Source organism: Xiphophorus hellerii, chromosome 23, assembly GCF_003331165.1.
Source record: "Xiphophorus hellerii strain 12219 chromosome 23, Xiphophorus_hellerii-4.1, whole genome shotgun sequence".
Classification (NCBI taxonomy): Eukaryota; Metazoa; Chordata; class Actinopteri; order Cyprinodontiformes; family Poeciliidae; genus Xiphophorus; species Xiphophorus hellerii.
This window is the reverse complement of record NC_045694.1, coordinates 22,788,761-22,816,358: the sequence shown is the minus strand read 5'-3', so window position 1 is coordinate 22,816,358 and position 27,598 is coordinate 22,788,761. Positions and strand designations below refer to the sequence as shown.

General features: G+C 39.2%; 3 protein-coding genes across 5 annotated transcripts; 2 read left to right on the top strand and 1 right to left on the bottom strand.

The window, feature by feature from the left end:
- Positions 1-1,244: 1,244 nt before the first annotated feature.
- clint1a (clathrin interactor 1a) lies at positions 1,245-15,187 on the top strand. The gene is made up of 12 exons (XM_032554216.1): positions 1,245-1,411; positions 5,853-5,957; positions 6,904-7,000; positions 7,145-7,253; positions 7,475-7,639; positions 7,766-7,952; positions 8,909-9,125; positions 9,236-9,326; positions 10,555-10,620; positions 11,037-11,344; positions 12,725-12,917; positions 13,033-15,187. The coding sequence occupies exons 1-12, from the start codon at positions 1,371-1,373 to the stop codon at positions 13,332-13,334; spliced, it is 1,881 nt and encodes a 626-aa protein (XP_032410107.1). The 5' UTR covers positions 1,245-1,370; the 3' UTR covers positions 13,335-15,187.
- A 2,398-nt stretch (positions 15,188-17,585) lies between these two features.
- On the bottom strand, positions 17,586-20,600 carry lsm11 (LSM11, U7 small nuclear RNA associated). Its single transcript, XM_032554214.1, has 4 exons — positions 20,139-20,600; positions 19,061-19,200; positions 18,884-18,967; positions 17,586-18,032 (listed from the first exon to the last, which is right to left on the bottom strand). Exons 1-4 carry the CDS (start codon positions 20,566-20,568, stop codon positions 17,778-17,780), a joined length of 909 nt encoding a protein of 302 aa, XP_032410105.1. The 5' UTR covers positions 20,569-20,600; the 3' UTR covers positions 17,586-17,777.
- Positions 20,601-20,772: 172 nt separating this feature from the next.
- On the top strand, positions 20,773-27,002 carry thg1l (tRNA-histidine guanylyltransferase 1-like). Of its 3 annotated transcripts, none has more exons than XM_032554211.1 (7): positions 20,773-20,883; positions 21,631-21,822; positions 21,910-22,086; positions 22,181-22,350; positions 22,436-22,524; positions 23,985-24,092; positions 25,626-27,002. In XM_032554211.1, exons 1-7 carry the CDS (start codon positions 20,834-20,836, stop codon positions 25,782-25,784), a joined length of 945 nt encoding a protein of 314 aa, XP_032410102.1. In that variant the 5' UTR covers positions 20,773-20,833; the 3' UTR covers positions 25,785-27,002. The 3 variants fall into 3 exon arrangements, with proteins under 3 accessions (XP_032410102.1, XP_032410103.1, XP_032410104.1); XM_032554212.1 differs by lacking the exon at positions 20,773-20,883 and adding an exon at positions 20,900-21,313; XM_032554213.1 differs by lacking the exon at positions 20,773-20,883 and adding an exon at positions 21,301-21,405.
- The last annotated feature ends 596 nt before the right edge of the window (positions 27,003-27,598 follow it).

Below are 27,598 nucleotides of genomic sequence, written 5' to 3'. Positions count from 1 at the left end.
TTATGGCAACAGATCTAGATGGAATATTTAAAAAATCAATAAACTAAAATAAAAAAGCTTTTTTTCCAATTGGGCATCAATTTTTTAAACAATTTTCAAGCATCATAATGTAACTACTGCACAAAAAAATCAGCCCAATATTTTACATTTACCATAATTGTTAAGTTGTTTTGTATATTTAGGTTCAATCATTTGTTTAAAGCAATTAAAAATAAATTAATTCTCTTTTATTCAACAGATTATGCACATTTTTTCAATTATGTTTCTTTGGATTCCTTTTCTGTGAGCTTTTGAGGTCTCTGGTTATCTGTGAACATCAAATTTCATGCTTTGTTAAAGATTCTAAACTGAAATCTGGACTTTGACTAGACCAGATTCCAGCATAAAGCACTGCTTATCTATCGTGTTCTGAAAGCAATCTGTTGCATTGAATTCTTTTTTAATGGTATCAGTGTAAAGATGAGGGCTGAGTCCAAATTTATATCATCCTTTTTTTTTTTTAAAAAAAGGCTGAAAACAAAGTTTTCCGTTAGCATAGATAAAATATTATACTTTATAGTTTTTACATTGTGAGGCACAGCAAAACTAATGGGGTTCTCATGGAACCACCATGCACCACAGAACTAAGAACATTAAAAAGTCAAAAACAACATATGAAGGTAACAAAGAGAAACCCGAAAAAAAGAAGGTTCTTTACTTTATAGGCAACGCAGTTTTTAAAATGTACGCTAAGAAATGTAGGTCAATATGCACATTGAAGCTGAAGTTTGTGGTTGTAAAATGTTTGAAAACAGTTAAGCTGCAGTTACAGGCTTTTAACATTTATTATGCCAAGAAACAGACGCACTGAATTTTATCAAATTATTACTCTACATTTACAGCATAGCAGCTCAGACAAAGTCGAGACTTGCATACAAACTATCACATCATACCCTAAAGAAAATCAAGCAATTTATGTACTCATAAATTTGGTATTGTAATAAGTTTACAGGTATTTGCTCTGCCTTTACTCTTTTCTCTTATCTCCTCCCAACGTGAACTTTTTGTGTCAGGATGTTCTGCCTGGTAAAACCTTAGGAAATCGGCAGCTATAGTCACTTAAATGTTATCTATTTACATATATTTACGTTATTGTTTGGCGCCCATTATAAACTACAACTCCAATGCTGCTCTGGACAGTTTCGATGACGTTACGAGGGCATTTCATTTCTCACAGTAACCTTTCCTGTCTGCCTGGTGCATTTGCGCCTCCTGTCTAGATAGAGGAGGTGAGGAATAGTTTACTTTTCAGAGTTCAAGGTTTGGTTTCGGTGCTCGTCCGGTGTGAAGGGTTTTTACCGAGGCATTAAGCCCCTTTTCACATAGTCAAGATGCTGAACATGTGGAAAGTGCGGGAACTGGTTGACAAAGCGTGAGTATATCGCGATTATTTTGAGTTTATTTGGTGTCATTTGTGCCTGAAGTCTACCTGTTTGAAAGAGACACGTACCCAAAACTTTGACGTCACGTCACTCTTAACAAGTTAGCTAGCCTGAACGCTACTGCCGATTTAAGTGACTTTTACGACTACTATTGGTGTCAATGTGGTTATTTGACATTTTTGTTGAGCTCTTTGTTTGCTTCCAGTGGCGACTGTAGTATTGAGCTACGCGTTATTTGGGTCGTTCTTGTGCTTTCTTCGAAAGTGCAAGCTAACTTGCGTAGCTAACAAGCTAATTATGTAGCTCACTGGGCTAGCCAGCTAAGCTAGTTTGACAGCACTTAGGCATTCAAATCAATAAGAACTTTTAAAGACGCAACCCATGTCCTGTCTGCTGCTTTTTAGTTTCTCTTGGTTTGAAATGTATTTAAATGGCTTTATTTTTTTTTTTTGTCACTTTGTGGTTTATCGTATTTGTAGCCGTGTTATCTCATCGCTACTGTAGCTAGACTGTAAATTATAATGGTTTATCATTGAATCATTACACAACCAACTCGCTTGTTGACGCCTGTTCAGGGAGTTGAATGCCATAAACAACTCAAAGTTCCCTGTCGCACAAACTGTATTTAAACGGATTATTGATCGAGTAGTGTACATATTTTGTTACCTATATTGTGTGTGATCACTTTTTTTTTTTTTTAGAGAATTTGTGTATAAGAACAAACGATTTCACGATTTTTGTTTTAACTTAATACCATGGTCACGTATGAAGGTTTAAAACCAGTTCAATTCAGGTTTTTGTGCAGTGTAAAGTCACAACAAATTTCATCTGTAGATACATTGACCCAACTTATGTACAGATCTATGCAATCAAATCAGTCCAATCATGTAAAAAGAAAGAGTCAAATTAAATTACATAAATTCAAATTCAGCCCTATTTATATAATGCATGAAAGTTTAGTTTGTAGCCTAATCCTAATTTATAGTTCAGATATTTGTATTGAGTCACTGACCTTGCAATTATTCCTAATCCTGAACAAACATGTGGTGACGCTGAATAGTTAATTGTAAAAACAACTCTTTTATTTAAAAAGGTGAAATTCTTACGTAATTTAGGCTCCTAAGTTTATATTAAGATCTGTGACCAGCAATGACAGCAATTAGCATATTTTTCTAATTTCATTTAGATATTGTCATGAAATGCCCAACAAGGGATATTTCAAGAATGTCCTATTTGTCTCTGGTTCTGCATCTAGAATAAATTGGCTCGTATAAGTTTTATTCAGCCAGAAAGTCACATTTGTTACTGCAGAATATAATAGTTTAATGGCCTAAAACATCTACCGAGAACAGCTGGTCTTGTATTTTATTGTTCCTCAGTTTCCCCAAAAGACAATTTTCTTACATTTTTTTTTAACGTAAACATTTGTAATGAATCTCTGAAATTAAATTCTTATATCAAACTTTAAATTACTTCCAAATTTTGATGTGCAGTGGATCTTGTTTAGGCTAGAACTGCATGTGCGTACACATGGAAATCAGGTAACCTGTGTTATTTTTCTTTTGAAGGGGTTTTTATTGATGATTGAAGACATGAGCTAATGCAAGTAATAAAAATCTACCAGTCATAAGTAAATTAAAAACTTTTGCTTTCAGACTGAAAGTAATTTTTTTTCCCATTTTTCAGAAAACAAAGGCTAATGAAAATTTTTTCTTGATATGTTTACTTTATTACCATACATATGCAAAGGTTGCATCATGACTTATCAAGGCACTGAACCAAAAATGGCTGCTGCAGACCAGTCCTAGCATATATAATTAAAGGATCTTCTTTTAACACTCATTCGCCTTTAAAAATGTCTCCGAATTTTGTTTTGGAATATCTGATTCATGCCAGAGCGTTTCCAATTTGTGACCTTGCTGTGTTTGCAGCTCATTAGTGGACATCTAGTTGATTTCTTAAGAACGGAAATTTCTTTGAGTCAAATGTTTTTGGTTTGTTTTGCAACATAATAAATCTTGTACTTGCTAAGTCACCTGGGCTAACGGCAATTAAAGGCATTTAGAGAAAATACCTTCGTGTTTGTTTTTTGAGGAGTTAACAAAAGTGCCATGAAAGGCCATCAATTTGGTTCTTTTACTGTTCCGCCTGCCAGCACTACAGTTGGGCAACATCTCGTTCTGTTTTGGGCCATAATTTGTTTAGAGCTGCTGGCTGAACAAAGGGTGGTGTGCTGTCCTGTGCTCTGAGCTGTATTAGGGTATTGCACAACATTTCCTCCCTTCAAAGGTTTAATTTTGCAAACCCAGACAATAGAATGCTATTGAGTCTACTGAAGACTTTTATTCTCGTGGATGCACTCGCCTTTCTGGAGTGTGACCTCGTGTAAAACATCTCGTTTGTTAGTGGATGTCATGGGAAGAGAAACAGGGGTTGAAACTGACTAAGGTATTTTCCTTCATGCTGATTTTTCTCTCGTTTAACAAAACGATTAAAGTCGTGTCACCAAACTTGAGTCATTTACGTAAACCCCGGCAGCACCTTGTTTTTGTTGACAGATTAAAAACTCACTAAAGTCCTCTGCTAACAGCCAGGAAAGCGTTTTGCTCTGCGCTGCGGCAGCGGAAATCTGCGTTCTGATGTGTCACCCTGGAAGCATCAGAACTTCTGTTTGATCTCACAGATAGCAAGGAGAGCAGCCACCTCAGCGAAGACAGAAAAATGTTGCATCATAATCTTGTTGTGTGTTTCTGAATTTCAGCCAGGAGCCAAATTTTATATATTTTCGTATTTCTAAGTAATTCAAGCTGTATGCAGTTTGTAACTTGGATAATAATGCAGCGGTGTCACCATGTTATTGTATGTGGAACATAATCTAACCCACGGATCTTTTGCTAATGGTAGAAAAATATATTGCAGTTTTAGCTAGAGCACATACTGTAGCTATATTGACTTTATTCCAAAATAGACAGGTTTGTTTCTTATTGCATATATGTGTTGTTCTTTTTTTCTATAAACATAAGCTGGTATTAGCTGGTTGGTGGTTCCTCTCAATTGAAATTGCTATCTTGCAGTCGGCCTTTTATGTACCAGCTGTGGTTTTAAGAGAGCCTGATCTCAGTAAGAGTAATTGGCGATCTTTACGTTGCCACACCTTAGTTGTCAGTGTTTAACGACAGTCACTTCTTTTATTTTTATTTAAGAAAATGTAGTGACCTTCTACAAGCAGAAGACTGGCAGTGTGTAGCAATAGATGCTTCATTACTCTGTGCTCCTTTTTAGGTGATTTGGAAGATTACAGCTTGGCTGGGAATCTTTTCTGAATTAAAGTTTGGTCACTAAACTGTGAGATATTTCAACATTTACTTAACATTAACCACTAAGACTGATTTTAATACTTCGTGCAAACTAGCGTGGTTGTAAAATAGTTTACTAAATAAAATTAACGTGATCTGATCCTAACAGAGTCTAAATTTAAAACTATGCAGCACAAAGCTCTGTTAATTCTAGACAAAGTCTTTAGACCTTCTTGATTAGGCACAAGTTTCAGATTGTTTGTTGGCCGTACCCATAATGAAGCTTTGACAGGCCTTGTTATTGGACGTCTTTATTATTATTATTATTATTATTATTATTATTATTATTATTATTATAATAAATGATAGTTTCTGGCTTACAGACAGTAGTGCTCTGAAAGTGGATATAGAGCTCCGTGAGTTGCAAACGATGCTCAAATTAAGATGACATGCTTGTCTTTTTTTTTGTAAAACAAATCTGCAACATTTCTTTGCCAGGTGCTGTCCTATATTGAGTTTATCAGGTGTTAATGCACCATATATATGCCCAGATGTTTCAGGCTTTTAAAGCATTCTGTCCCAGAAAGTCATTTTGTTTGACGTTCCTGCATTCTTTGTGAATGTTTGCAGCTTCAGAAATGATATTATTAATATATTTGACTTGTTTAGTACCAGTTTCATTGAAAGACAATTGTTTTTGCTATAATCCCAAATAAAATTGAAGCACTTCTATCGTTTTTGTTTTGCTGCACTGCACTGCAAAAATAGCTGTAGTCTTTATGTTTTCTTTTTGCACTTGTGTTCTTTCCACAGGTACTTATTGAGTGTTAGAATAAAGCTTATCCTTGGTCAGTCCAGCCTTGTTTTACTCATTAACATCTTCTGTTTACTTTCTATAGTACGTGGAGTTTGACTTTCCATTAGCTTGTCTTCCCCCTCATTTCTGATTTGTATAAGTGCTCCTTGTGGCTGTTTTTGTTTTAAATAGGGATCAAAGCATGGGTGTGGCCATCACTGAAAGACCTTTTGTCTTTTTATTGTCTGTGTTGTGGTTTCAGCTGTGGCCATATTCCAAGATAAGATGTCAAGATTCATGTTTTTTTTTTTTCTTTGTTGTTTAATTGATTGAATATAGAACCAATGTGGTGATGAACTACTCAGAGGTTGAGTCTAAAGTCAGAGAAGCCACCAATGATGATCCCTGGGGACCATCAGGGCAGCTAATGACTGAAATTTCAAGGTAAGAAGAGCAGAAGACGTCATGATCTCCACACCCTTAGGAGCCTGTTAAAGGGACTTGTTGTTTCTTTTTCTTAATGCTTTCATTTTGAATGTGCCCCTCATTAAATTTGTTACTAAACTCTTTGTCTCCAGCATTACACATTCTTCCCAGGAAGAAACAGCGCTGGTTTGGTTGTTTATGAAATTACCCTGGAACTGTGTTCGCAAAAGATTTACTCTCTCTGTGCAACATGCATCTTGTAAATGAAGCTAAGAATAATCCATCGTTTCCTATGAATGGATGCAGTTCATCTTTTAGTACAGTTACTATGGTTTAAATAACATCAATAACTTACTCTCCCTTATTGGGATTTGAAAAGAATATATTGTATTGTTCAGTTTTTTCTTGACCAAAATGAGAAATGCATTTCCTGTGTTTGTTTCTTTTTAATGACATTGATCATTTCAAAAATATATACATCTTAATAACAGGGAAACATAAAGTAGTCGATTCACCTGGAAACTAAACGATTCTGCATTGATTTAGTCTGATTTGTATACTTGGGGTTAAAGTTGACTGAATTGTTTATTAATATTGTCTGGAAATTTTGATTTGTGCAGTTGTGCATTTTAATTGCTTAGAGAGAGGATTTTGCAACACAGAAAATCTAATATTACTTTCTTTGACTTGCTAATGTTCCAGGTAGACAAAATCGTAACATTTGGAGTACATTACATTTAGCTAACGCTAATTTATAGTTTAAATTCTATAAGAATAGGACCAAAAAGCAAACAGTCAGTTAGTTGAAGCCCAATTCAAAGCGATACGTCTTTTCATTTGTGCTTAATAAAAGGAAATGCAAATAAATTTGCATTACCTGAAATAACTTTGTCTTTCATTACAATGTAAACATTTGTTAAAGACTGTTGACTTCCTCTTATCCTTTGTGTGGTTGTGTAAACAGAGCCACCTTCATGTATGAGCAGTTCCCAGAGGTAATGAACATGCTGTGGGGCCGCATGTTGAGGGACAACAAGAAGAACTGGAGGAGAGTCTATAAGGTTTGGAGCCTCACACAAACACAGAGCTCTAGTTCATACCAAGTGATAGACTCCTGAGTGCTGGTTTCATTTAAAGAGTTATTTTGACAAAACAGTTGGTTTTGTGAGATTTTAATTAATCAGTAATTGATTTTTTTTTTATAGTCCTTGCTATTGTTGGCACATCTAATCAGGAATGGGTCAGAAAGGGTTGTAACCAGTTCCAGAGAACATCTGTATGACCTGAGATCGCTGGAAAGTTATCACTTTGTGGGTAAGATATACTTTCATTGTTTCTCTCTTGTTATACTTTTGTTTTTATTATCACTATTTTGATTTGTGTTGTTTATCAAATGGGAAAAGAGGATTTTGGAGTTGGAAGTCTATTAAAGCAGTTTATTTGGATTTTGTTGTCCCTGTATCAAAACATGTTTAACAATAAATGTCATGATTTTTTGATTTTTTTCCTTTTTCTTGTCTTCAATCTGTCACTAGACGAGAATGGGAAGGATCAAGGAGTAAATGTTCGTCAGAAGGTGAAGGAGCTCATAGAATTTGTTCAGGACGACGACAGACTGAGGGAAGAACGGAAAAAGGCAAAAAAGAACAAAGACAAGTTCGTCGGTGTTTCCTCTGACAGTATGGGATTTCGAGGTTACTGTAAGTAATACAGTTCTGTGTCTGAATGATTTATTTTTTTTTAGATTTTTGAAAAAATAAAAAAGTACCTGAAAATCACAAGTATTTTTCTTTTAGTTTACGTGCTGTGATGTTTTTTCTCATCAGCGGGGGACAGGTACGACTCCGGTGGTGAAAGCCGTGGAAAGTGGGACGATGACTGGGAGAGGAATAAAGGACCTTTCCCCTTCAGTGAAAAGTTGGGGGAAATAAGTGACAAAATCGGCAGCACCATTGACGATACGATAAGCAGGTTTAGGAAGAAGGACAGAGACGACTCCCCAGATCGATTCAGGTACAAGAAAGCTTGAAGTTCTTATTATCAAAAAAAACAAAAAAGGAAGAAAATTTCTTTGGGATTGCTGTTTAAAAATATATCTTACACATTTTACATTGTGTCTGAGATTACTTAAACATTGACTGATTATGGAAATATTGTATGATCTTCATACCTGTTCATATCCTGGTCTAGTAATCCAACTTTTTTTTTTTACATATTTCTGTTCTCTAACAAGAGTATAAATATTCGTTTTTTCTGATTTTTAAGACAAATGTAAAACTTCTCACCAGTGATGCAAAGTTTATTGATAATCAGGGATGTGAGATAATCATGTCCCCAGGCTTGATTGGATTAGGAATTACTAAAAGTTTGAAGAGATTCGCAAGACAAGAAGCCCCCACACAGAAATACCCAAGATATTCTTTGTGCTAAACCAGACCTGAAGAGAAGTCAATGTCAGAACTGTTCTACCTGAATTTCTAAGAAAAAAACACTGCACTGTTGCTCAGTGGTTACATTCCTGTTTTCAGGTAAAGTGAAGTTGGCCCAAAACTCGATCAATAAAAGATGGAGGGCAGTATGTGAATCTAAAGTAAGGATAATGCACTTTCAGGGGAAGAAAGGAAATGTTCTTCAAACTTTGGTTCTGAAGCATCTCCTGCTGCCCTGATTGGTCTCCCTTTAGAAAATTGTTTTCAAACTCAAGACCTCGGAGCAGCAGTACAGAAACTACAGGACGAGATCTCAACAGCCCTATCCGTGAATTAGTTACATCAGGAATAAAATCAGATCAACCGGAGTTACCAGACATGCTAAAGAAGGCGTTATCTCTTTCTCACGTCAATAACTTAGAATACCAGTATTTGTGTGCAGTAATTAATCAGTTGCCTGCAGTTTAATCTAGTTCAAAAAGTTATCCAAATTCTAAGAGCAGCCTTGCTTTTTTTTTTTCTTTCTTTCTCTTCCTGCAGTGACAACGATGAGGACCGGGATCGTTCTTCGTACAACGGCCAGTCAAAAAGAGAGTTTAAAGACGAAGAGGAGACTGTTACAACCAAGAGCGTACAAATCGTCCAGGCAACCGAGACAACAGCAACACGGAAGAGAGGAGTACCATCTAGAAAAGTGGACCTGGGGGCTGCAGCCCACTACATGGGAGACAAGAGCCCAGATACCACTGCTAAACAGGTAGCAACTGCACAGCTGACCTGAAGAAATTGCAGTTTAAAAAATGTTGTTGGTGTGGATCTGTGGTCACGTTTTCGTCCTGCAAACGCAACTTTTTTTTTTTCATCCAGACCCAGCCAGCTGCAGCACCCCAACCTGCCAGTACAGGCCTGGCTGACCTCCTGATGGTGGACACCACACCCAGCCAGCCTGCTGCCACAGGTACACCACCACATCCAAGATGCCTCTAAAAAGCCTTAACTTCATGCATCTAAAATAAACGTCTTAAAATGCCTTAAATTTTCAGGGCAATTAATCTTATAAATACTTATATATGGGGTTTTTTTCCCCTTATGGGACATTTCTGTCAGACAAAAGTTTCAGTCAGATGCAAGCATGTACATTGCGTTCTGTGAAAGCAGTTGAGGCTAACAGAAACTAGCCGCTAACATGCCCTTGCTAGCTAGATTTTTTGCATTTATCATGGGTTATGGACTCAACACAACTCACTCAGAGTGAAACCCAACACACGGGATGTGACAAAAGTTAAATTTTTTTTACAATTTGCTTAAAAAATGCACATGTTGCTAGCCCACTTGTCTGTCTGTGTGTATGAATGAATGTGTGGGTTAAGGTTGTATTGATTCATATGCAGTGTGAGAAGCACAGAGCTACTGCCAAGAGCCACAAACAGACCCTAGAAACGTCACAATTTTTACTATACTTGACTGCGATGGACTGGAGATCTGTCCAGGGTGTACCCTGCCTCTCACCCATTGACAGCTGGAGATGGGCACCAGCACTTCTCTCAACCCCAGTGGGATAAGAGGGATAAGGGTGTAATAAAATGGATGGATGGATGCTATGCTTGATGGTAACATAGCTGGATCCTCCAACCATCCTTTATGTCCATAGTTTTTTCAGTCTTAAATTTAATTCAATTTGCTGAAACCTTCTGATACCCTGACATCATGCATATTGTGGAATGTCACGGGTGATTGTGAACTATTTTGTGAAACATTTTGTTATTCATGAGCTCCTTTCTCCGTGTTAAGTCAACAAAATTGAATGGATTCCAAGCAGAGAATCCAGTCATGCTTGCACTTCCAGTAGTAACCTCCAGTAAACCCTGGACTAACCTGATTAAGACGTCTCGCGGTAGCTGCAGGAACACAGGAGACCCTGCTGGTAGTGATGACGCCCAGCTGCTGCTGCTAGGCTTCAGGTTTGGGGGAGGGAGATGATCTATAGGAACTAAGTACACCAGATGTTTTCTGGAGGAGTCCCTGGCGAATGAAGAGGTTGGGAGCACTGAACAGATGTTTGGGCTCCTCCACCTGTCCTCCTACCACCCCCTCTGACACCTCAACACTGAAGGAATGCTAACTAAACAAGATTGACACCTGGAATTTACCTGTTTAAAACTTTTATTTTTTATTTTTCGCCGTAGATCTCTTCGGCGGATTTGCTGACTTCAACTCACCTGCTGCCTCAACTGGACAGGTCTCAGGATCTGGTATGTTTTAAGAGTTTTTTTTTTTCTTTCTTTCTTTCCTTGGAGTATGCTGTCCTGTTGCAGTCATGCTGCTAGAATATTCAGGAATATGTTGGGAGGCAGCCCTGGCCATATGGAGCCTGCTACCTGCTCTGCATAATAAGAACAGACACACATCAACTCCTGTTATGGATGACAAGGAGACGGGGACAGGAGAAGAAGTTGGTAGAGGTGGGGGGAGGAACTCTATGAAAGACAACAAGCTGGGCCAGTTAATGAAAATTTAAAACGCAGCACCAGTGGTCACTGAAAATGTTCTGGATAAAGAGAAAACTTGGCTCAAATTTGACTTTTACCCCGTCTTGTGGAAACGGGTTCAGCTCCAATAATAAATTATCATCTAGACAGGAAAAATCAAACAGATTGTTTTTCTCTAGTGTCTGCAGCAGCAGTCTCTAGCCCCAATGGAGAGTTTGGTGAGTGGAATGCTTTTCCTGGAGGCCAGATTCCAGCATCTGCTCAGAGTCCTGAAAACAGTGGAAGTGACCTTTTTGGAGCCATGGCAACAGCTTCCCCTACAGCCCCGATCCCGGTTGTGGCGGCGGCGGTCCCGGCTCCCGCCTCGGCAGACCTGTTTGACTTGATGGGACCGACTCAGACCCTCACTTCCTCCCAGAGCCTCAACTTTAGCATGAGCAGCACACAGACACTGAGCACCAACATCATGCCTCAGCCAGTGTCACAGGTAGGTTTGCCTGAACTCAGCCTAACGTGGAAAACTCATGAAATAGAGCAGGATTTTGCCGCAAACTGGCGATATTCTACTTTTCTCTTGCCTACAAAAATATCTAACTTTTGTGTTTGTCTGGTCATGAAAACAATAGACGATCACGGGTTGGAAAGTAAAGAAGCACCACCCATCACTGATGTAAAACGAAAGCTAGCAAACTTCTAGTGACATGTCTGTCAGGCAGCTGTCTGCAGACCTGAGCAAATAGCCCAGATAATTAAATAGCCAATATAGGCCACAAGGCAAAAAGTTATAATACTTCACACTGAGCACCTCAAAAATACTACAAAATTTAACAGATGTTTATGCTATATGTTTACTTAATGCTACGCATAGCATTATTGTAATTTCAGTAATTCATTTTGAATATTTTCGTAGCGTAACAAATTACTGCTTTTCTACTGATTGTAAGGATTTCTGTTTCTGAAATGCTAACAATTAAATCATTATTTCCCAAATGTGTTGGTGTAAATACAGTAAAATACAGTGATATTGGCATACCTGCAGCCACCTTAAATTATCTTAAGCCAAGAGCCATTACTGACTATTATAATAGTTCAAAATACATGCAATTATATCTGGTTTTCTGAAATACTTTGAATTATTTTTATTCAGTATGTTCTTGGCATTCAGATTAGTACTTTTCAAAACATTTCAATAACATCCCCCAACTTCTTAAAAAAACAAGTAAAATATTAACAAGTTGGTTATGTGCTGATTCTGAATTGGAAGATTAGCAAACACCCTAAAAGAAAATGAACCCATTGAAAGAAACTGATAAGACAGAGTCAGTCCTGCACTAATGATGTTTACTTATTGATTCTGTAATTTATAATTCTTTGCTGAAGGCATCTTTAAGCTAGCCTAATTATTGGAGAATTATCTTGTGTTGACCTGCATGCTGGTAGGGCGTTAACATCACCAGATGTTCATTTCTCCAACTAACCACCCACTTCTCTCGCCATCTCTTATCAGAATGAGACAGGAGTTTGAAAAACATTGCAAATTTAACAAAAGCTCTTACATGTCGACCATATTTTTCAGTTACAAGGGTGACCTACTTAAAACTCTGTTTTGCTGCTCTGACACCCACGCCACCCATTTTCTCCTGTTACTTTAGGTGGTGTGTTTTCCAGAGTTCAGAAAATGCATGGGCAGATTGCATGGGGGTTAAGTGGGTCACACTGAAGGTTTTAGACCTTTAAAGTATGAAACTGCAAATTTCCATCTTAGATTTTTCAGTGTTGGATCTTTTAACCCTTTTGACTGTGAATTAAGACAAGAATTGGCTTGTTTCAGCATTTTGTGTATTCTTACATAAATGTTTTTTACCAGCCCATCCCTAACATGGGCGGTCCTCTGCAGCCACAGCCCGTGCACCCAGGAATGGCCTCACAAGGCCCTGGAGCCAAAGCGTCCCTTCCTTCCACTTGGTCCGATCACTCGGTTAACATCAACCTGGACTTTCTGGGGCCTGGCATGCAGCCTCCCAAGCCTAGCCAGCCCAGCCTCAACACCCTCCAGCAAGGTGAGCTGAACCAGCAGCAAGCGTAATCACTTTGTTTCTTCTCAAGTCTCCTTGTCGTTCAAAAGTGTCTCAAAATGTAGCACTTGTACTTACTTCTGTCTTTTGGGATTCCCAGGCAATCAGCCGGCTCCCAACATGCTCACCCAGGGATTTTCCAGTATGAATCTTGGACCTACACCAGTCAGACCTCCTGCTAATGCTATGATGCAGCCTGGAGCTGGCATGGGGATGGGAATGGGGATGGGGATGGTTCCTAACCAGGGCATGATGGGGATGGGGATGAACATGGGGATGCCACAGGGAGGTATGACCATGGGAATGCCCGGAGGAATGGGAATGGGGATGGGAATGCACCCTGCAATGGTCCAACAGCCCAAACACGACGCCTTTGCTGACTTTGGCAACTTCGGAAAGTGATGGAACCAGAGAGCAGAGATTAGCGGTAATGGAGGCAGTCTCTTGCCGTCCGTGAGTGAAGGATCATCATGAGCTCCAAACAAAGAGTACTTGAAAAAATGTCAACTATCATATTAACACCCTGCCATCTCCCTGTTTTTTTTTTTTTTTAACAATTCTGTAGTGATGTGGATCTAAATGAATGCGCGATGATTGAACCAATGATGTGTGTGGTCTGGCATGATGGTTAGACGTCAAGATGGTGTGCCTTGTTCGATTTATTATTCAGTGAGAAGACAGTGCCACTGAGAAAATGTCAGGGGGATTTGCTTTATAACCTCAATCACACAAAATCAGAGTAGCAAAAATAAACATATATTAATAGCTCCATTTATTAAATAACTATCTAATGATTCATTTGGATAACATGATCAGCCATTTTAACCTTAACATGTCAAAGAATGTTTCTTTGTTTTTTCTTCTTCTTCGGTCTCTGTCTTCCTATGACGTGTAAATAGAAATCTGGAGCCCTTGCAATAAGTTATGAAGTTCACTGAGAGGCAGCGAAAATGTGACGAGTTGCATCTTACAGACTAAATCTGATATGAATCGAGATCTACGGCAAAGCACATGAATGCATTCTCTTTGTACATATGTGTCCACACTCCAAATGTGGCTTTAAGTGTTACAGTTGGGGGGTAATTATTATTAATTGTTTGCAGTGAAAAGTTGTTGATTAATTCAAGGAGCGTCTCCTTTTGGTAAAGTGTAATTTGTGGCCTTTCTTATTAGAAGATATCTATATATATTTTACTTATGAAGAATATTATAATCAGTTTGCGTCCAAGCGAGATAATCAATGAAAACTGCCTCATGTAGGGGGTGGGGGGTGATGGAGGGATATGGGATTTTTATTACAACAGTTAGTTTTGTTTTTTTTCCCCTTCCCCTAAGCAGATACAATGAAACTCTGTCACACATAGAAGATAAAATAGTTTTACTCTGTTTTGTCCCATGCACCTTTGTTTTTTCTTTTAATTGTGTCCGAACTATTAAGGCCAGTGATAGCTTCAGTTCCAAACACACAAACGTATTCTCTCAGCACCTCAGGTGTTAACGCAAGCTGTTAAGATGCATCTCTGTGAAATGTTGACCATTCGTTTGTTTTGGTGGTATATAGTGCCTTCCGTCATCACTGTTCTTGCACATTGTTACGACGGCCTCGGATGAGTTTTTAACGTCACAGGAATCGCCGGTCCAAGTCGGTGTGCTTTGCAACTCGTCAGGTACAGATTAAAGGAGGATAAGGAACTTTTTAAGCGAATTCAGCTGCACACCGCAGTTAGTTTGTGTCAACATGTGAGCATGGTTGGTCCTAAGTGATTCCAAGTGCCTGCCGATCAGCTGCCTCTTGACCCTTGTTAATGAGTGATTGATAATCAAAATTGAACTGCGCCGGCTGGACCTTTCCTTTTGTTTGTGTCTGAGATAAATAATTCACCAACAACAGAAGAAGGCAGTATCCTCTCAGGAGGATTCAACCTGCGCTTTCCGACTCTCCTTAAGGGCTCAAGCAGCTGAGTGCAGTAACACATAGTAGCCTGGCGTTGATGTCTGGAGCATTAAAATGACCAAAATCTGTTTGCTGTTTTTTCTAATGTATATCAGAAATTGTTTTATGCATTTTGTTTTCTACTTTAAATCAATTTTTTTGTCCTCTTTTTAAAATGGGATTGTTACTGAAACACTAGTATATGCAAATGTACGAGAAACCCTCTGAGAAAATGAGATCTTGCATTTACTCCCATTCTGATTTGATTTGAATGTCAAGATTCCTTATGGACAACATTAAACAGTTGATTTGAATTTGTTAATGATGTGTGTTATTTGGTGTGCTGTGTCATTAGCCTCATTCAAAAGTGCTTCAAGCAGCGAAAAGTGAAGCCAACGCATTTGGCTTCTAAATTGAGTTTAGTTAATGTGAGTTAAACTTTATTGTTTGAGCTAATAAAGAGATGGGAGGGCTGTACATGACTGCCAAATGCATTACATTGCAGGTAACCTAAAGTTACAAAGGATTTCATTTGGGACAGCCGGAAAGGCAGAACTTGTGTGGTATAAAACTCATCAATATAAGGAGGAGAAAGTAAAATCAAGTGTTTTGTGTGATAATGCGGTTTCTGTAGGTTTCACTAACTCAAATGTAAGACTTAAGAAAATCCATAGAAATGTATAAACTTCGTCCAACCAAATGGCACTTGGCCATTAGACCCCCCCCAAAAAAGCTAGGTAACTAACAACGGTATGTTAGCGTTGCGTTACTGATGGCCTCAACCATCTCTAGTCACAGAACGTTATGAAGATGTCTGCATGTGACTTAAACTTTTGCCTGACAGAAAATTCCAGTGAGAAAAAAAAACAAAATATACGAGATTAAGTAGTTCTGTGATTTAAGGCAACTTACTTTTACAACTTACAGAATTAAAATGGCGAAAGTTGGAGCAGCCATTAGCTCAGTGTCATATTGACTGTAAAGACAATGTAGTTAAAGCTGCAGATATAAACTATTAGAACCTCAGCAGACGGTGGTATTGGTGAACATGTCTTTTTGTGTTTGAATGCAGAAAATGGAGATAAATGTTTTCTGTATATATTGCTAATGCAAGCCACCGAAACAGCGCAAAATCCAACACATTGTTCTGTCTTGGAGGAGGGTGTGCTCTGAGTAAGGCGCAGCAATCACAATAGTGTTGTGATTGCTAAAGTTTGACAATTTTGACCAAAAAGTTGAATTTTAGTTTGACCTGACCAGAGTAACCTCTGCCATATGTATGCAGTTTAGCAGTTGCTTTCTCGCTACTCGTCCACAAAGGGCAGCTTTATGGAATGCTGACTATTAGTTGTTCTGTCAACAGATTTTCACACTTGAATTATGAGCATATTGGCTGCTTCTTTAACACATCCTGTCAGCTTTGCAGTTTCCCTTTTCAGATAACAGATACCGTTTTATACCCTGGAGCTCTTTTGAACTTCTCCACAACTTTCTCCCTGCTGTGTCCCTCAGTCTTCTTTCATTGGACAGTTGAGCTCCATTATACACAATTGCAAAATTATGTCTACGATAACATAAAGTGGAAAAAGTTTGAGTGTAATTACCGTACGTGGAAGATTGATGCAGTTAGAGAAGAAACACCACTTAAAACTTCAATCTAAAAAAAAAATTTTTAAATACTCCAGTTTCTTGTAGCGAGAAGGACGACCTCATTTCTCTGGTGTAACGTAGAGGACAGATAGTACGATCTAATTTTGGGTCATTTTACAATCAGCGCTGTGCCCTTCTTATATTGTGTCAAGATTTGTTTGAGCACACTTGTGTGACAAACACGGCTTGCATTAAACAATTGACCCCATTTTCCCTCTCTGGAGAGGCTCGTTAAATGGGCTACACTAATAATATTCTGATACATTACATGAAGTGTAACGGTATATATACAGTAGATCCGGGGTGCCCAAAGTCGCTCCTCGAGGGCCGGCATCCTGCATGTTTTAGTTCTCTCCCTGGTTTAACGCACCGGGATCCAATGATGGCTCATCAGAAGACCTAAGAAGAACATCGACATGCTGAGAAGGTTGTTGGTACCACCAGGGAGAGAACTAAAATGTGCAGAAAGCCGGCCCTCGAGGACCGACTTTGGGCACCCCTGCAGTAGATGAACAGAAATCTAAACTAATGATAGAATGTGCCCCACTTGTGACTGAAAATAAAACGGAATAAGGGTCAATTAATCTCCGCAGACAAAATAAAGAGAAACCCAAATAGGAAAAGTTGCAGAACTGCAGATGCGGTCGCGACAAACATCCGCTCAGTGCCACTTATCATCCGAAATAAACCTCTGTCATTTAAAAGGAAAGCAGGTGGGGGGGCGGACGGGGGGAACTGCAACATCTTTACAACTTCCACGAGATGCAGTAAATTGTGCTTTTATGGGTAATGTGCCCATTAAAGAGTAAAAAGCAATCTGAGACGTCAAGACAAATGACAGCTTTTGAGTGCCATCTGCAATCTCGAGCTTCGCAAACTCAATTATTCATAATGCATTTATGAAGTCCGCTGAGACTGCGCTGTCATTCCTGTTCAAACTAACGGGAAAAGCAACATAAAGGGACAAGCTCCTACCAGATGACAATAGCTTCACCGACGGCTCTGGTGTGTTTATGCTGCCACCTGCTGGGTAAAGACCATAACACAGACCACACGCAAAAAACTTCAGCCAGAATTCAGAAGCTTTTTATTCCTCAATAAAATGGTCATTTCTCTGGCTCATCATATCAACATGATATAACAGCTTGTGCTCGATTTGTCTGAATCCTATTGCAGTGTCCCACAACGTCGCACGTGCTCGGTACAACCCAATACTCGCAGCTGTTCTCCGATCACGTTAAGTCACGGAAATCAAAAAGAAATCAGAGAGGCTGTGGGTTTACCAAGATCACGTTTTCACCGCGGATGAAAAGCTGGTTGATGTGGCGCGTATGCACCTTCCCATACTTCTTCTTCTGATGGGCCGCTGAGTCCCGGGCCTTCACCGAGACGACGCCTTTATCTCGTTTGCTTCCGACGTCCTCTGACGGCTTGGGTTCCGCCGCCCCGTCGTCGTGGTCGTCTTCCCTCGGCTCGCCGCCCCCCAGGGTTTCCTGGAGACTTAGCTGCTCAAAGAGCTGGACGAAGAGTTGGGTGGCATTAATGCTCGACAATAAAAGCAAAATATTAACAAGAAACTTCTCAAAAGGTTTTATGAAATCAAACTCGCAGGCTAAGTACATTCTTTAACAGGTCATTTGCTGTTGAACATATTTACACTTTCTAAATAAAGACCCTGTTTACAGTCAGTGGTGGGTGTAATTATGATAATTTGCAGGGTTCAAATGATTCGTCGCCGTACGGGAAACACCTACACGGTATGACTGCATGCAAATATTCACCGGATCTGAAAGGTCAGGGCTTGTTTATCAATATTTGATTTTTTTTTTGTTTTCTTTGACTAAACAGAAGCAAAGTCTACCTTCTCAGATTATATTCTTTAGACACTGCTCAAAGGAGATGTGCAGATACGTTGTGTTATTATCCAACATTTTCCTTTTAAATATTAATTTTGATTTGTCATACACCTGCATCAAGCTCCTGCCCTGTTGGCACAAAGTTGTACCTATTTTTTTAACTGTGTTCTAGGGCCGCACAAAATCATGTCTCAAGGGCCACTAATGGCCCACGGGGCACCCTTTGGACACCCCTGCCTTGAAAAATTACAGATGTGTAAGACGTAGGGCTGGGCAATATGGCTTTTTTTCTTCAGTAAAAAAAAAAAAAAAAGAAGCTGTAAAACAAGATGGTGGTTCTTCGGTAACATCTGAACTATGGAAACCCCGGGGCTGCATTGATAGAAAATCGGGACTTTTTATTTCCTTCAAAATAAAAAGTCCAGCAGCTCAACTCCCTCAAAATGTGCGTCACTTTGACCGAACCTTAGCCAGCGTTATTTCAATTAGGAGAAAAAAGATCAAGTGGATACCCGTGAAATGGTGAGCGCCTTCTCGTGGTACAACGCCTCTCCAAGTAGAGGCTCTCTGTACGTCTCATCTACATCCACCATGGCCTGAAAAACACACACAGCAACCCGGCGTTGAACAAACATATAGTGCGAAGACATGAAACGTACAGTGAAAAGACTTTTGGGGCGTCTGCTCACCATGTTCCAGAACTTGTCGAAGACGACGACGAAGCCAGAGCACACGCCCCTCAGGCCTTTAAAGGTCCTGATGTGAACTCGGACTCTGATCCTCTCCTCTACGCAGCGGTGCAGCTCCCCCAGAGGACTGCCCTGACACACTGAAGACACGTGAGCAGCAGGTTATGCAGCCGACTCATAAATCATGCAAAGAATTCAGGTAAAGAGCAGAAACATTTCTCCTCTGGTAAGCCAAGATGTTCATGTTTCAACTTTTATTTACCGCCAAATAGTGACGCACAATGTATAGGCATTGACGTTGGTTGACGTTAGTCATTTTTTAACATGTTGGTTCCAGTACAATAACAAAACTGGGGCGGTATTAACACCCGATATTGATTTTCGTCTTGCTGCTGTTTGTGTTTATGGAGGAGATGTGGTTGGTTATTTGGTACGTATTTGGTCATGTGACAGTGATAGTAATGCTGTACAAGATTATGGGGGTGTTTAACTGTAGCAGAAAAGCAATGTCAGCACAAATAAGCTCTTAGCAATTACAGCTCTAAAGATATTTATTTATCCACCAGCTACACAAATGTAGATACTGTTTGGCCCCTCTCCTCTGTAAAATATCTCAAACTTAGTCGGTTTTGTGAAGTGTTTGATTAAAATGTATGTGACGGATTTGTCACCACCCCTACTATATTCGCTGACATTCTGGATATTAACAGTTAGGGATGCACCGATATGAAAACTTAGGCAGATCCTGATATCAATATCACTGATATGGCCAATAACTGATATTTACCAACATTACATTTATTTTCCTACTTTTAAGATGGCGTAGGAGGACCATCTTGCTGACATTGACCTGAAGAAAAGTGCACTCCACACTTTTCAGAATTTCTGATGAAACAAAATTGCGAATGAATTTCTAACTAGGAGTTTAAAACCGGGAAACAAAAATCAGCCAACCAAACACAGGGGTTGTGATGAGCTGTTAAAAAGCTAAAGAGGACGCGTCGTGCCTTGTTTGCAAGGCACTTGAACGCATCCCGGTTTTGATATTATGTAGCAGCAGTGCGACAGCTGAACCTACAGGGCATCCTCGTCAGGACATTTTTCAGCGGTTTCTGCCTCCTTCTCGTCCGCGGTGCCGCTCCGCTGCTGTCCCCTCCCTCGGACACCGGGTTGTTGACCATCAGCTTTTTCAGCCTCTCGATGCGCTCCGGGTCGGCCACCCCTTTCATCGCTTTCCGCTGCCTTTTCTCCACATTCTCTGGCTTTGCTCGGCCCCGGCCGCCCTTCAAGAAGCTCTCGTACTCCGCCACATTGTTGAAGCACTTGATGTTGGGGAAGGGAAGCGGCGGCGCTGCCGCGGAGTACAGGGCCAGCAACGGGTCAAACTTCTCAGAGCAGACATTTAGTTCATTTGCCTCATCATCTCCTGTGTCCGCCGCCGGCCCCGAGGATGCTGACGCAGAGTGTTTACTGTCCGGCCTCGCACTTTTTCTTTCGCTCTCCTCCATGTTTGAAACAAGCGGAACGCCATGAAGCGAGGGATCCTGGGAAAGTTGTGTCTGTCCCGAGCTTATCCTTTTCTGTACACTTCAGTATTTCATTGCTTCCCTAAAGACGCAATAATGCGTATTTTCCCCTAAATATTATGTTATTTATTTAGCCCAGTTTTATCTCCCAAGAGTCGAGTCCAAAAGAAAGAGAAAGCTTTCTAATTGGACTACAAATCCCATAGCTCTTTAATACACGTGATTATCAGTGGCTGCGTTCCTTGACATGGGTAGGAATGAAGATAAAGCGGCGTGGGAGGAGTTCTTTTTGCCTGGGTAACATTTTTATAATAAAATATTTTTCATCCTTCAAATGATATAAAAAAATATTGTAACTCTCGTAATTTTCTAACAAAGTAACTGATTACGTCAGCGTGAAGTGAGTGGCATAAATTGTGTGAAAAGTCCCTCTTCTCCGCGCAGCGCTTTCTGTGGCGGCTGACAAATGGTGTGCACCCACTTGCGTACATTTGTGTAACTTCATTGCCATTCGCATTATATTAATCCGTTCAGGTCGCCGCCAGATATAGGCTACATTGCATGTTATAAGAAAATATGTCGCTATATATCTCCAAAGAACAGCAAGTAACGTATTGGGTTTGATTAAAAACCAAATATTGTTCTACTCGGAACCTTTGTGAGGGAAGTTCTGGAGGTGGTACTGCAGTTACGGCACATTTGATCGACGGACTGTACACAAAGCAACGTGAGTTATCACGGGATAAGTATTTTAGTACATTTGTTATTAAATAGGTGTAAAATCAATTTGGTTGGGTGTCAGGAAACTGAAATTATCAGGTCAGTTGTGTTATTAGCTTATCTGTTTGTTTAATTGTCGCATAAACGATTAGCTAAGTTGCTACCTGCTCTAATGCCATTCATAACTAATATCAGTCTGTGTCGCAGTTATGTTACAGTAAATTTAACCAAATCAATCTATTTATAACAAATAGAGTTGTTGTCATGTCGGAACCCTTAATTGATGGCAACATGTCGTCTGTGGTGTGTTTTCCCTTCCGGCAGTCTCTGGATGCTGATAGGAAGACTTGGTGCAGCAGGAAGCTCCTGTCTCGCCGCAGCATCTCTGCGTCCGTTTTCCAGCTCCAGCGCAATGGCAAAAAGCAAGTTTGAGTACGTCCGCAGTTTTGAAACGGACGACACCTGCCTCAGGAACTGCTACATTGTCGTACGACTGGATGGCCGCAACTTCCACAAGTTAGTTTTCTTCGTCATCTCTCACTCTAAAGTCTGAAATGATTGACCTGTTTTTCCACTTTTCTGTCGCATTACAATCTGTTTCAGGTTTGCAGAGCAGCACCAGTTCGCCAAGCCCAATGATGACAGGGCTCTGGGGCTGATGAGCAAGAGCGCCAGCTCTGTGATGGAGGGGCTGGAGGATATTACCATCGCCTATGGTCAAAGTGATGAGTTCAGCTTCGTTTTTAAAAGAACCACCACCTGGTTCAAAAGACGAGCCAGGTACCGCTCACTTTCATTGACATGCCTATAAAAATCTCCACATCACGACGGTTCTGTTCCGCTTCACTTTCTTCCCACCGTGCTTGTTTGGCAGTAAACTCTTGACTCATGTGGCCTCCCAGTTTTCCTCTTCGTATGTGTTCTACTGGAAGGAGTTCTTCGGAGAACAGCCCCTCTTGTACCCACCTGGCTTTGACGGGCGGGTGGTTTTGTATCCCACTGGCCGTAACCTCAGGGACTACCTCAGCTGGAGGCAAGCAGACTGTAAGTGCATCCTGTCTACAGGATAGCTTTATCCACCAAATATTTGTCACTTTACAGCTACAAATAAATGTTTCTTATATTCTAGGTCATATAAATAACTTGTATAACACCGTATTTTGGACATTGATTCAAAAAGGAGGACTCACTACAACACAGGCCGAAGATCGACTAAAGGTAAGGGCAAAACAAAGAAGATGGGTTACTTTCTCTGTATAGAGGAAATGGTATGAATTTTCAGACAGAAATAACAATATTTAGTACATTAAGCATACATAATATAGTTTATAACCAGTTATAAGTTTAGTAATTCAATTGTCATGTTGTATCTAGTTGCCAGATATCCCAAGTCATGCTTCTTTTGGAATGTCTCCAAGCCTATAAGGAGGAAGGCATTTATCTTCAAAATGGATCACAATATATTAAAATACTTTGGGTTTATCATCCCATCATTAATCTAAAAGTCAATCCAAATGAAAGAATTATTGAGGTTTTTACATTATTTTTTTTTATATATATAAAAAAATCTTTTATTTATTTGTTTTCTCTTTTTATCAACCACCCTGTGAAATTTGTAATTCCCCTTAACTTTATTTATTTGTATTTTGTCACTTTACAGCTACAAACATCAGTGCAATTTATCAAACTGTTGTATCGCAGAGCAACACAAAGCAGTGCGTAAATGTAAAGTGGAAATAAAACGATGCGCTATTTTCAAAGCTTTCACAGTTTAACATCTGAATAGTATTTATAGTCATCCTTTTAAAGAATGCTGCAATTATACCTGCAAGTCTTTTAAAGTATGAATTTAGCATCTTTAATTATATAAAGATTGAATTTTTTTTGGCCAGTTCTGTGTAAAATATTTCATGCTCCACTTTCAAGTCTTCCCACTTAAATTGAATTCAGGTCTGAGCTTTAACTAGGCCAGCCTAATAGTTCTATGTGCTTTGAGCTCTTCTTTTTATGTTCATATTTTGTTTTATAATCAGCTGGATTGGCATAATCTTGTTTAAATTATATTGTAATTCTTTTAAGCGCTGACAAAATTGTCTGTAGTTTTGGAATGCATCCTCCAAGGCAGCTATATGTCCAAACTTTTTTTTATTATTATTTGGTTTGCATTTACAGAGAATGTTTCTATTTTAAGCCACAACTTTACTGCCTGACTGTTTGACATTTTTGTAACATTTGGCTAAGTAGTGGAAAGCGCAGTACGTTTTAGATGTCAGCAGACTCTTCATAGCTTATTAATTGACACAAATAGACTTTAATGGCTGCAGCTGTCTGGGACTGATGCAGCTGTTCTTTATAACTTATTTCATTTTCCAGTGCAGATTAGGAGTCATCCAGAGAACAACATCTAGAAACTTCATTGTTTATTAAAAAAAAACCTCTCCTTATGCCCAGTGTCTGTATATTAAATCACTTTTAATATGTTGAAATATCTTAGCGGTTTGGTTATAGTAATAAATGCAACTTCAGTGTTAGTGGTTGCTCTCCTAGAATAATTGAAACATCCTGACACAATGCAACCAGCAGGTGGTGCTAGACAGTAATGTGAGCGCCCATTCTTGCTTCCTGTGTATGAGTAGCTGAACTCAATTTAATATATCTGTTTTGTTTTTTTTTAACAGGGAACATTAGCTTCAGATAAAAACGAGATTTTGTTCTCAGAATTCGACATCAACTATAACAACGAATCGGCCCTCCACCGGAAAGGCACCACCCTCATTTGGGAAAAGGTAAGATACTCCGCAGTGTTTAAGTCTGCACGGTTTCCACAAGTCTCTGTTGAGGATATCCCAAACGTGTGCCCAACCAGCTCAGTTTGATATGAACCACAAGCTGCTTTATGACTCGGATCTTAATAGTTTCTCTATTTTCCTAGTTAAGTCGTGTCAGAAACCTTCAAATTTCCTTTCTCTGTCTCTTTCTACCAAATGCTACAAGCTGAGCATTTATTTTCATTCCCTCTATGTCTCAGTCGTTTCTTTGATTCAGAAGTGACACAGTGTTTTTATTTATTTTTATGTAATGGCTTTGCTGGACTCTCACTTATTCAGATTTTTAAGCAATGTAGCTAACATTGTGATGGACAGGAGTGTTTAATGTTCATTCTGCTAGAAAAACAAAAATGATGTGTTATGTACTGATTTAAGAAATCTTTTTAAAAATATATTTATTTTGGATAACCCATGTTTATTATTATTTTTTCTATGTTAAACTGCTAACACTAGCTTAACAATATGACTCTGTGACCAGATTAACTCTACCTTGTCACTGTTCAGAGCTCTGAGGTTTATGAAATGGTTAGAGAGGAAGTAGGTTAGTCTTGTGTTTACATTTAGGTTGATGAGATAAAATTAAGACTCGATGCAAATAGTATGCATACAGATTTGTGCAAGCATCAAAGGTTTATCCCTATACTATCTATAGATTTCTCTTTTTTTAACAAAGAGTTGAACTTGTGACAAAACAAAGTTATGTAGAGATATCTTTCCTGATTCATTCTCAGATTATTCATTTTATTCTTTCATGTGCAGCTGCAGAATCAATTTTGGGGTAATGTTTATTTGTGTTTATGTGGTTGTCAGGAAACTGACATCAAAATATAAACTGACATCAGTCCTAAAAAATATTCAGATTTTTTTTTTCAGGCTAACCACATCCGACTTCAGCCACTTAATGAGCTTTTATGGTGAGTTACTAGACTAACCCTCTAATGTCTAAAGACAAACAGGAAGGCTTCTGATACACTTTTTTTGTCTAAGTTCAGTGAAATTCAGAAGTTATGGAAATATGCTTATATGGAATAATCACTTGATTGGAATATTCTTCATCACTTGGAGTCAAAGCTACTTCCTCCATTTAAGACAGTTCATCTTTCCTTCCAATTTTTGTTATCTTAGAGGTCATATGCAGCCAGGAAAAGCATAAAAGTGTGATAAATATTAAAATTATTCCATCTCCAGCCCACAGTGTAAAAGATCTGCTTGTGTGTCCAACTGTTTGTTCCTCATCTTTCCTTCTCTAACCTTGAACCGTTGTACTTTTACTTTAAAGTTGACTAAATAAAGACTGAGAAGTCTGGAATGTTGACATTTTTAGAGCGCGAAACTGATTTAACAGGTACATTTTGTCATAACGGAGACACATGAACTCAAACCTGTTGCAGAAGGAAAACAGGACTCATCTCAGCTTGGAATCAGCATAAGAAAGCCTCCCAGTAAAGGCCCGATTGTCTCTGACCTCTGTCTCATTTCTCTGTCATGTAGCGGGACGAGACAGTTAGCAAGCGCATAAAGCGACCAAATGAGGAGGAGAAGCAGGTTCCTGTCACACGGAGCAGGAGGAAGGTGGAGGCCTACCACTGTGACATTATCGGGGACCAGTTCTGGGAGGAACACCCAGACGTTCTCCAGGACGACACCTGACAACAGCAACTCTCCTTGGAAAAACGACTCCGAGCTGCATATTTAAAGCCGGCTCTCACAGACAGAGACTAAAGAAGCACAGTACAGTTATTCTCCCAACAGCTGATTTGTGTTTCTACTTTAATCTATTAAATCACGTTCATAACGATCTGTCAAAAAAGTCCAATCATGCTCACATTAATTTCTTCCCATCACCACCAGCTGGTACTGAGGACATTCAGGGGCATGCATGTCTTGCCTTCCTTCCCCCCTAGAGTTACTTCTCTAAAAATATGCCCTCAGGCGATATCATGAATGGCATTCAAAATACTACCAACGCCTGATCGTTTTGCATGTCTAACATCACCATGACGCTCTGACGGAACGGCTCTTGCAGTGCAAACTATAAATCGGAGTTAATCTTGCAGAAAGTGACGAGTTTTGTAAAAGAAAAAAAAACAAAACAATCCTAGTAAAAGTCCTAGAGGGGGAAAAAAGGGAGGGGGGAGTAGAAATGATCCAGACTACAACAGGAAAAAAATAGCCGTTTATTGGAGCCAAGGCACCCATGAGTGGATTCAGTGGTGTGCGCTGTCATCAGGGCTAAGAATACCTCCCACACCCTGCATTCACCCTATCCCTCTGACATGCGCTGCGTGGCATATCACACTTCCAGCGGCCGACCCAGCATGACCGGCTGCTGGAAGCCTGGAGAGCTTGAAGCCTACTGTATTCTGTTACTGTAGCTCACGCAACGGGAAGTGAACTTTCTTGTTGATCACCAGAAGTTAATTTGGTCAAAAAGGATCATTTGCTTTAATGAGATAAAAAATTCGGGAGCCGGCTGTGTGTCCATTTGCTGTGACTGGTGGCTCTCAGTGTGTGCAGACAATGACTGGACAAATGGTCACATAGACCAGAGGAAACCCTAGAAACTAGAGCATGTTGAGACAAGTGAGCCTGTTATTTAAAGGTGGCATGGATATGCCGTGCTTAACCATAATCCCCTTGCGCTACTGTCGTGGAAAAAAAAGAGGATTGGTTCTATTTAAGTTCAGCTTTTTACTTTTTTATTTTCTTTTTTTAGTTCTAAGCTTGGATGGCGACAGATGTGCTGGCAGCATTTACCTTTACACCAGGTGTGAGGGGTCAAAAATGTTAATAAGTTAAATACGTTTTAAGGCTCAGACTTGTCAAAAGCCTATGGTTAGTGTAATAAAATTGATTCCATCTTGTTTTTAAAAACTTTGTTCTCTAGAGCCAGTTTTTCCATTTCCCTATTGATGTAATCAGATATGTACAACTTGGAATTATATACTTTGTTAAAGAACAATAAAATAATTTAGCGTGTTACAGTAGTCTCAGAATAGAAACAATTCGGCAGATGTCATGTATAGCCTGTATGGGGAGTCAAGTGTTATCAATGTAATTGTGTGTAATTGATTTTTTTTATTTTATTGTGTTACAACTACTTAAGATTCTTTTAACTCTTTCAATTCATATGATGAGATCTCTCTAAAAAAATAATAATATACTGATTCAGAATTCCCACAATATTGTGTTCACTTCAGATTAAAATATAAATGCTTTTCTTTATCTTATTAATTTACACATTCAGTTTTGTAGCATGTTGCACTTGTTAGGCAACAGGATACTCTATTTAGATTGTAATAAGTAGATTTAAGCAACTTCACATCATACATTTTCATTTAGTTTTCTTTGTGCTGTACAGATTTTAGGCTTATTTCACATAACAGAAGCCCAGTTCCACATCACTGAAACAATTTTCTGTTGTATTTTGGGGTTATAAATCTAAACTCTAATTAGTTATATGA